Raw genomic sequence first — 9,645 nt, 5'->3', positions numbered from 1 at the left:
GCTGCCACCAGCCCCTCGCCCTCACCCACAGCCCCTTACCAGCGCCCGGTCCTCGCGGTGCGCCGCCGTCCCCGCAGCGTGCCGAGGCCCTGGCCGAGTGCAGCGGAGCAGAAGGAAGGCGACGTGCGTGCCTGGCTGCTCGCTCCCTCCCATCCCACCCCGCCGGGGGGGCCTGCACGGCCCCCACCACCTTGTGCGCCACCGTACCGCACCCCACACCCACCCTGGGGGCACCCCGGGGCCTCCAGCCTGGTGTGGGGGGGACCCCAAAAGCAGTTGTGGCCTCCCCCAGGACTAGGGGGTTTTCCCTGGGCAGGGTGCAGAGCAGACGGGAAACCAGAGCCAAGGCAGCAGCTTCTTTATTCAGCAGCGTGGGGGTCACCTGGGTCCGTAGTGGGTGATGGGGGACCCCTCTGTCACCTTGCTCTAGAGAAGAGAGAGAAAGTGGGGTGAGCACCCTCAGCTTTGCCCGACTGCCCTCCCTGCCACCCCCCAGCCCCCCCCACGCACCATGGGCACCTCGTCCAGGTGGCGGAATTGGGGGGTCCCGCGCCGGCATAGCCGCACCAGCAGCACCGCTGCTGCCCCCACCAGCACGCAGACGAAGAGGCAGATGACGACGACCACGCCGGGGTTGGGTTTGGCAGGGGCCTGCGCTGCAAGAGCGGGAGACAGGCACCCCGTTACCCCCCAGCACCACCAAGCCGTGTGCCTGGGCGAGAGGGAGCTCAAGACCAGCTCCAGGTGCCCCCATCCCACCCCTCACAGACCCAGCACCTGGCTCTAGCGTCACCTCCACCTGTGGGGGACCAGCTTGGGCTCTGGGGTCACCTGGAGACCTGCACCCCTGAGCCTCCCATCCCATCCTGTGAGCACAGCCCCTGAGTGGGGGGGTCTAGGGGGAACTTGGGGCTCCTGTCAAGCCCATGGCCATGAGCAGGTCTGGGGGTTCCCTTCCTGCACAGTGCCCCCCGGCCTGGCTCTCACCCGAGCTGCTGGCTGCGGTGCTGGTGCTGATCGCTGCTGTCGTTCTGGAGCCGGTGGCCAAGGTGCTGGCACTGGGGGTCACAGTGGGCGCAGGAGAACTGGGCGCAGAAGAACTGGGCGCAGAAGAACTCGGCGGAGAAGAACTCGGCGGAGAAGAACTCGGCGGAGAAGGGGACCCGGAGGTTCCAGGTGAGGATGGGGCCAGCGTTGCCGTCGAGCTGGGTAGATGCTCGGTGGTCGGGGAGCTGGGCACGGTCGGCTGCGACAATGACGGTGTCATGGTCGAGCTGGAGCGAGGTGTCAGAGATGTCGTAGGTGCTGCTGAGCCTGGTATCGTGGTGGGAGGTGATGCTGTGACTGGGTTGGATGAAGATATAGATGCTTCTGGAGCCGATATGGTGGCTGTGTCAGTTAAAGGTGACGCAGACAGTGATGTGGCCGGTGCACTGGACAGAGGCGCTGAGGTGGGTGAGGCGGATGAAGGTGCAGGTGTTGCTGTGGCCGATGAGCTCACAGACACTGTGCTGCTGTTGGTACCATGTCCTCTCTCTAAAGTGTGGAGGAGAGAGAGCTGGTCAGCAAGGATGTGGCAGGACCGTGGGGCAGGCAGAGCCCCGGGGGGGACAGTGGCACCTGCCCCAGCTCCCGGCCTCATGATGCTCATTTCCCAGGTGGTTTCACCACACACAGAGAACCAGAAAACCGGGATTAAGCCACTATCAGATCCCAGAAATCCAGGGTTGGGAAGAGCCTCCCGAGCCGTCACGGCACAGGCACAGTGCGACAGGACGAGCAGAGCAGCGCGGCAGGTGGGCATGTGCACAGGGACACGTGCCAGCCCAGCCCCGGTGGCACCCACCAGGCAGCCCTGGGCCACCCTGCGATGGGGACTCTGCTGTGGCCTCGTGGGACGGGGATTGCCGGGCAGCGCCGGCACCGCGGTGCCCTTATCGGCCCAAGTCCTGTTTGCACAAGAGGAGGAGCAGGTCCAGCCTGGCCCCACGGGGGGACACCGGAGCAAAATGCCCCACGGCAGAGCCAGCACCCAGCGCCAGCACCCAGGCGGGACTGTGTGAGTGGCTGCTGGGGGTCCCCACGACCACGGGGCCCACAGGATGGGCCATTCCCACCCAGCTGCCACTCTGCACCGGGCTGGCGGTGAGCCCAGGGCTGAGCACCCAGTGTTGGGTGCCAGCTCCCGTGCTGGGACGGGCAAGCCGAGGCACCCCGGGGTGCAGGGGAGTGGTCGGGGGGCCCAGGCTGGAAATGGGGGGACCATGGTGCAGCAGAGCCCACAGCAGCACACAGTATGGGGGCCCTTTGCCCCCAGAGTGCCAAGGCGGTGCCGGAGCACCCACGCCACCGCAAGCACCAGCCGGCCCAGCCGGTTTGGCAGCACCAGGGCCGCATCCTGCCCTGCGGTGCTGCCAGCTGCGGGAGGGGCAGGGTGCTCTCCTCCCACCCGGGGAGCCCCCAGGGGGGACAGACCCCAACAGCTTCCCCGGGTCCCCCAGGGAGTGGGTGCAGCCACCCCACCTTCCCAAAGAACCCCGGCTGGCCCGGGCAGGGCCAGATCCGGCCCCGCTGCACCCCCCGGAGCTGGGTTAGCAGGCAGAGCCCCCCCGCAGTGCTCCCCAGGCTTGGGGGAGGCATATGGACCCCAGAACACGCTGAGCCCGGCAGAGCAGAGCGTCAGGGAGCCCACGGGAACCCCTCCCGGCCCCCCCCCGGTGGCCGGTGCTGCAGGGCTGGGCAGCGGGAGGCCACGGGGAAGCACACAGCCCTCCCGGTACCGCGGCGTGCACGGCCCCCGAGTGCCCCCAGGACCTCACGGAGACCCCCGGGGTGCACGGACCCGTGCCGGTGCCCCCCACCCCTCGTCCCCCGGTACCTGCGAGGAGCACGGCAGCGGCGCAGCAGAGCAGCAGGCGGAGCGCGCCCCGGGCCATCCCGCCGCCCCGGGCCCGCTCTGCCGCCGCCCGCCGCCGCCGCCGCCGCCGCCGCCGCCTTTATCCGCCCCGGGGGAGGCGGGGGCGACCCCGCCCGCGGCGCCCCCTGGCGGCCCCGGGCCGCGCCGCAGCATCCCCCGTACCCCACCCCGTGCCTCAGTTTCCCCTGTGCCGCACCCCCCGAACCGTGAAACCACCCTGGGCAGTGGGAGCCACCCCTGCTGGTGTCACCCCGGGGAGGGGAAGGGTCCGAGTGGGGACATGGGGACACAGGGGTGGGGGGCGGGAATAAAGTGATCTGGGGACATGGTGACATTGGGATGGTTGGACTTGGGGATGTGGGGACACAGGGATCTGGATCACAGTGACCTGGCAACATGGACATGGGGACACAGGGATCTGGGAATTTGGAAACACAGGGACTTAGGAGATGTGGGGACAAAGGGATCTGGGGATGTAGGGATGTGGTGACAAAGGGATCTGAGGACACGGAGACTTTGCGATGTGAGGACACAGGGACTTGAGCACAAAGTGATCTGAGGACACAGGAATGTGGTGGCACTGAGACCTGGGAACATGGGCACATAGGGACATGGGGACACAAGACCCACAGCCACGGGGCTGCGCTGGCTCTGCCGCAGGGACAGACAGACACCCCGTCCGTCCCGGTGGCGCAGCACCACATCTGGGGCGCAGCATGGCCGCGCCGGGGCCGCTTCCGCACGGCGGGGAACAGCGCTTCCTCCCGGCAAACCACAGCCGCCCCGGGTCCCCAGGGAGGCCATGCTCCCCCCACTGCCGCCACCACCCAGGGCAGGGCCCCAGTGTGCTGGGCCCCCCGCCAGCAGGGCCATCCTCGGCGTTGGCATGGTATGGCACGGCTCGGCACGCCGCGGCTGAAACCAGCCAGAGCGACCAAGTCAACCTTCCTGCGGCCGGTGCCACTGTCCCCAAATGCTCCCAGGACAGAGGGTCTGTCCCTTGGGTGCTGCTCCATGGGTTGGATTGGGGAACCAGCCCTTGCAGGTGGGGGCCATGGAGAAGGAGCCATGGCAGTGCCAGGAAGCCAAGGCCAGGTGCCAGAGCCCAGGACGCCCAGACTCGGGGTGGCCCAGCCAAGAGCTGTGGGGTGACCCCAGGGTGCCAGAGCACTGTGTGTGTCAGGGGGGTGTGGGGGACCCCCCCATGGAGGCACCAACCAGCCCCGGGGGCTGGCAGGACAACACCACAGCCGGGACCAGCAGCCAGGTTCCCCACAACACCTCCCCACCCGTAGGGAACCCCCAGTAACCCCAGACACCCCCGAGGGAGCCCTTGTAACCCCAGACCCCCCTCTCCAGGGAGCTCTTTTAACCCCAAAACATCCCCCTCTATCCAAAGCCCTTGTAACCCCAAAACATCCCCCTCTACCCAAGGGAGCCCTCCCAACACCCAAAGCTTCCACCATCGCCTGCTGAGATCACCCCAAACACCCTCCAGCACACACTTCACCCCCCAACACCTCCAGAGCCCCCCAACACCCCCTCCCAGTGACCCCCAGAGCCCTCCTCCCCGCCAGCCCCGGGGGTAACCCCCCCCCCTCCTCCCAGCACCCCACATCCCTCCCCTCCGCCCCCCATTCCCCCCAGTACCCCCCCGCCTGCCCTGTCCCCCCCCCGCCCCAAGATGGCAGCCGGCCGCGCCGCTTCCTGCCCGCGCCGCCGCGCCAGGTCCCATCCGTTCCCCCCCCCCTCCACCCCCGTTCTCCCCCGGCGCAGCAAACACCGAGAAGCCGGTCACCGTTGTCGCGGGGGGAGTTTTACTGGGGCCTGACTGGAATGTCTCGGGCGCGGGGGCCCGTGAGTCCCGGCGCGGGGTGGCGGGGGGGGGGCGGCCCGGGCTCCCCGTCTAAGTCCGTTTGCAGCGCGGGAAGAGGCCGGTGCCCCCCCACACCTCGAGAAAAAAAAACAAAACACTGTCCTCTCCCTCCCCTCACACCCTCAAGTCCCGCGGGGCCCCTCAGTCCGTGTCCGGGCCCCCTCGGTGGTGCAGGGGGGGATCCCCGGGGGGGAGGTCAGTACGCCGGCACCTGGTGCTGGTGCTGGGGCAGGAGCTGGCAGCCGCTGTTGACGTGGCTCAGGACCTTCTGCTTGAGCTGGGCGACCTGCTCCCGGAGCAGGCTGGCGGTGGACGCCAGCTCCGTGTTCTGGCTCTTGAGGCTCTTCACCTTCTCCTCCAGCCGGGAGATCCGCTCCAGCTTCCTCTTGCGGCACTTGGAAGCGGCGATGCGGTTCCTCAGCCGCTTGCGTTCCGCCTTGATGCGCTCCTGCGTGTCCATGTCGATGGGGGAGAGCGGCGGGCTCTCCCCGAAACTCGGCACCTCCGGGACGATCTGAGGCTCGTCCTTTAACGGGGGTGGCGGGGGCGGCGGCGGCGGCGGGAGCCGCGGGGGTGGCGCCGCGAAGGGGCCGGGGTCGGCGGCGTAGCTGACCGCCGGGTAGCTGCTGAGGTTGGCGTAAACCGGCGGCTCCGGGGCCAGCCCGGCGGCGGGCAGCTCGCCCGCTCCGCCGCTTCCTCCTCCACCGCCGCCGCCTCCTCCCGCTCCGCCGCCGCTCCCCGCCGCGCCGCCGCCCAGCTGGTTCTGCTTGTGCAAGTCCTCCAGCGCTTTAACGAAACCCTCGGCGAACTCCTGCTCCTCGGAGGCGGCCGCTTTGGGGTAGAGGAACTGGCCGCTGGTCGGTGTGGTGGTCACCAGCCCGTTGGACTGGATGATGAGCCGCTCCAGCTCCGGGGACGCCAGTTTAAGCAGACCCAGCTCGGCCGAGCCCAGCAAACCCGCCGCTTCGCCGCTCGTCGTCGCGCCCGGTGCTTTCAACGCTGCCGCCACCTGCTCCGGTAAGGCCATCCCGAGCGCGTCTTTCTTCATCATGCTGCCGCCGGGGAAGGGCAGGAGGAGCCCGCTGCTACCGGAGGACGGGGCGAAGCCGCTGCCGAGGCCGCTCAACACATCATCATGGTAGAAGGGTGTTTCCATCCTCCTCCCCCGCCCGGCTGCGGGGGAACGGGGGGCCGGGGCGGGGGGAAGGGAAAGGAACGGGGCGAACGCTGCGCCGGGGGGGAGGGGAGGGCGGGGGAGGCGCCGGTAGGACCGGCGGCGGCCCAGCTCCTGCGCGCGCGCACACACGCGTCTGCCGCGGCCGCGGCCCCCGCGGGGCTTTAAATACGCGGCGCCGCGGCGGTGACCTCACCGCGCCGGGCGCTGATTGGCTGCAGATGACGTCCTCGCCCGCCTTCGTTTGCATAAAGGGGCGTGGCCTCCGCCCCGGGAGAGGCGGCGCCACGCCCACTCCTGGCTCCCGCCGTCGCCGGGGCGACCGGGCGGGTAAACCGGACAACAGCGCGGGGGCCCCTGGGCTGACGTCAGCGCGGGGGAAGGGGCGGTCACGTGGTCCCCCCGGCGCCGCGCGCGCCCCCGCCGGGGCTGATGGGGCACAAAGGGAGGGGCGGGACCGGGGACCGGGCACCGGGCACCGGCTGCGAAACGGTGCGGTGAATAAATAAACACACCGGGAACCGTGTGGGACACACCGGGCCGGTAGCCACCCCCGGTGCACACCGGGCTCTGCCCGCCCGGTCCCTGTCCCGGTGGGACGGAGCCGCCATGGCGTGCGTGTGCCCCCGGTGATACCGGAAAGTCGCCCCGGCACTGCCTCCCCGGTGTTTACCCCCGGTGGTACCGGGAACGGTGCGGTTTGCCCAGCGAGCACCGGCGCGCACGGCCACATGGCGGGGGGGCACGGCCAACCGCGCGGTCACGCCGCCCCGGTCTCCGCCAGCCCCGGTGCCGTGACGCGGTGGGTCAACCGGGCCAGGCCCTCCCCGGGCCACCCCCGCTCAACCGGCAGCGCGGAAGGAGTTAAGCGGTGGCGCGCACGTCACGGCCGCCGGACCCGCGGGCGGCTGAGGGGGCGGACCGGCGTCAGCGCTGACGTCACCGGCCCCGGCCCCGCGTGCAGCCGCCGCGCGGGGGGAGGCGGCGCCGATGGCCGCCGATAACGCACGTGCTGGCGGGAGGCGGCGCAGCCGGATGGTCCCGGGGCTGCGCGAATGAGAGCGATAAATGAGCTGTGGGACGGTGTGGGGACAGCGCCGGCTGTGGGGACAGTGTGGCACCAGCCATGGGGACAGCACCGGCCATGGGGACAGCGTGGCACCGGCCATGGGGACAGTGTGGCACAGCGTGGGGCACAGTGGGACATGGCACCGGGCGTGGGGACAGTGTGGCACTGGCCATGGGGACAGCGTGGCACTGGCCATGGGGACAGCATGGCACAGTGTGGGGCAAAGTGTGACATGACACCGGCCATGGGGACAGCGTGGCACTGGCCATGGGGACAGCATGGCACAGTGTGGGGCAAAGTGTGACATGACACCGGCCATGGGGACAGCGTGGCACTGGCCATGGGGACAGCGTGGCACTGGCCGTGGGGACAGGATGGCACCGTGTGGGGCAAAGTGTGACATGACACCGGCCATGGGGACAGCGTGGCACTGGCCATGGGGACAGGATGGCACTGGCCATGGGGACAGTGTGGCACCGGCCATGGGGACAGCATGGCATGGCGTGGGGCACAGTGTGACATGGCACTGGCCATGGGGACAGCGTGGCACTGGCCATGGGGACAGTGTGGCACCGGCCATGGGGACAGCGCCAGCCATGGGGACAGTGTGGCACTGGCCATGGGGACAGCATGGCATGGCGTGGGGCACAGTGTGACATGGCACTGGCCATGGGGACAGTGTGGCACAGCGTGACATGGCACCAGGCGTGGGGACAGCGTGGCACAGGGCACGGCTTGGCCCTGGCTGTGAGGAGGCTGTAGGGGACACAGGTGACATCCAGGACAGTGCTGGGGCAGCCCCCGGTGCTGGCACTGGGGAAACTGAGGCAGGAGGCGGCTGGGACAGGGACATCCCCTCCCCCCATGCCTGCAGTGAATTAGATCCCAAATCAACTCAGTTGCTTAACCCTCAAATAAACCAGAACGCGACCGAGGTCCTGCTGTCCCCGCCAGCCTGTGGCCTTCGCCGTCCGTGGTGTCCTGACCCAGGGAGGTGGCAGTGCCAGTGTCCCCAGGGCTCGGCGGTGCCCGCGTCCCCAGGGCTCGGCGTGCCGACCCGCCGCGGAGCTCCCAGGTGAAGCCGCCATCTGCGTTTCCGCTGCAAACCCGTCATTAGGGGCGCGGCGGCGGCCGGACCGGCAGGTTCAGACTTTCCGTCCTGACGAAACCCGCCTGGCGAGGGACGGGGACCGGGGAGGGGACAGGGACCGGGGGATGGGGGTGGCTCCCCCTGCCCTGGCACCGCACAGGGACCCCCTGGCCGGGGACGCCCCCGTGGGCATCGCGCATCCATCCGTGCTGCTGCCCGTGCCCCCGCGTCCCCCCCGTCGCTACCGAAATGAGAACCAGCTTTGGCTGAAGGTGCTTTAATTAGTTGCAGGGAGGAACGAACCGGCCCTGGGGCCCCCCTGGAAGTGCGGCTGGCCGGTGGCCAGGGCTGCGAGCCACCAGCCACGGTCCAGCCCGGCCCAGCCGCCGCTGCCGCACCCCCCGGCAAAACCCGGCTGCCCCCCGGTGTCCCCCTCGAGGGTCACAGCACCCCGGGGCTCGTCCTGCCATGTCCCCCCATCCCATCGCCACTGCTGCTTTGTCCCATGTGCCTCTGGTCCCCAAAACGGAGGCACCACAGCATGTCTCGCCAGTGGCCACCTGATGCCCGTGGCGAGCTGGCAGCTTCATTTTCTTAATGAGCGTTTAATGAGGGTCATGATTCAGCCGCCCCTTCCGCCTGCAGACCCGTGGGGAACACGAGTGGGGCAGCCCACGGAGCTGGTGGCAGCGCCACTGTCACTTTGGCCGGGGGCTGGTGGCTGAAGCTGCTGTTCCCGGAGGTGTCGGAGCCCCCGCCGAGTCCCGCTGTCCTTTGCCACCTGCCAGGGGGTTATATTTACCCCAGAGCAGGCGGCGAGGATTTCGGATGAACCCACGTCCAGCGCACGACGAGCCTTGAGCCACGTTTGCCGGATCATCCTCGTACCCCCCGCATCCCCGCGTGGCTCCTGCTCTTCCCATTTCCCCCGTAATGGGACCGTTCCCTGCGTGTAACCGGCTCCATCGCACCGGTTGGTCCTGATCCCGCTCCGGACGGGAGCCACAAGGTGCCACGGTGACGCTTGACAAACCGGGGACACAGGCTGGACCCAAAGATGCCACGATGCCCATGAATGACCGTGGATGCGCTTGGATCTCCCTGTCCCCCCAAAAAGGGAACAAGCAGGACAGTGTTTGGCACCCCGGGATTTGCACCATGGGCACAGGGGAAGCTGCCTCTTAGTCATGGAGAGGAACTGGGAAGACAAGAAGTCACCGGCTGCCTGTCCCCAAAGCCACATCAGTCCCTGAGGAAGCCCCGAGGGGCCGCACTGCCCCGGGGCCTCCAACAATCCAAACCAAGAATTAAAAAAAAAAAAAAAAAAAAAAATTAGGAAGAAAGAAAGAAAACACATCTAAAAAGGAAAAAAAGGAGGAGGAGGGTTTGACGTGTATTTTTAGTTGCTTAGCGCAGCCCTGAAATATTTCGGCAGCCACTCCCTCCGCGTCGCAGGCGGCTGGTGTGTAACTATTCCTGTGCTGCTCCCCGGCGCGGCACCGAGTTATGAGTCACCGCG

At 68.6% G+C, this 9,645-nt stretch overlaps 3 protein-coding genes across 3 annotated transcripts in view; 1 reads left to right on the top strand and 2 right to left on the bottom strand.

Moving 5' to 3' along the window:
- Window positions 1-9,645, top strand: part of REX1BD (required for excision 1-B domain containing) — a 133,390-nt gene that overhangs the window by 4,479 nt on the left and 119,266 nt on the right. The window lies entirely within an intron of this gene.
- CIST1 (colon, intestine and stomach enriched 1) lies at window positions 351-2,979 on the bottom strand. Its single transcript, XM_065652807.1, has 4 exons — window positions 2,879-2,979; window positions 988-1,536; window positions 511-656; window positions 351-426 (listed from the first exon to the last, which is right to left on the bottom strand). The coding sequence occupies exons 1-4, from the start codon at window positions 2,934-2,936 to the stop codon at window positions 379-381; spliced, it is 801 nt and encodes a 266-aa protein (XP_065508879.1). The 5' UTR covers window positions 2,937-2,979; the 3' UTR covers window positions 351-378.
- Window positions 4,712-6,090, bottom strand: JUND (JunD proto-oncogene, AP-1 transcription factor subunit). The gene has a single exon (XM_065652426.1). The coding sequence runs from the start codon at window positions 5,947-5,949 to the stop codon at window positions 4,990-4,992; it is 960 nt and encodes a 319-aa protein (XP_065508498.1). The 5' UTR covers window positions 5,950-6,090; the 3' UTR covers window positions 4,712-4,989.

The sequence above is a fragment of the Caloenas nicobarica genome, chromosome 27 (genome assembly GCF_036013445.1).
Source record: "Caloenas nicobarica isolate bCalNic1 chromosome 27, bCalNic1.hap1, whole genome shotgun sequence".
In the NCBI taxonomy this organism is placed as follows: Eukaryota; Metazoa; Chordata; class Aves; order Columbiformes; family Columbidae; genus Caloenas; species Caloenas nicobarica.
Note: the sequence above shows the minus strand (reverse complement) of the source record. Positions and strands in the feature narration are given on the sequence as shown.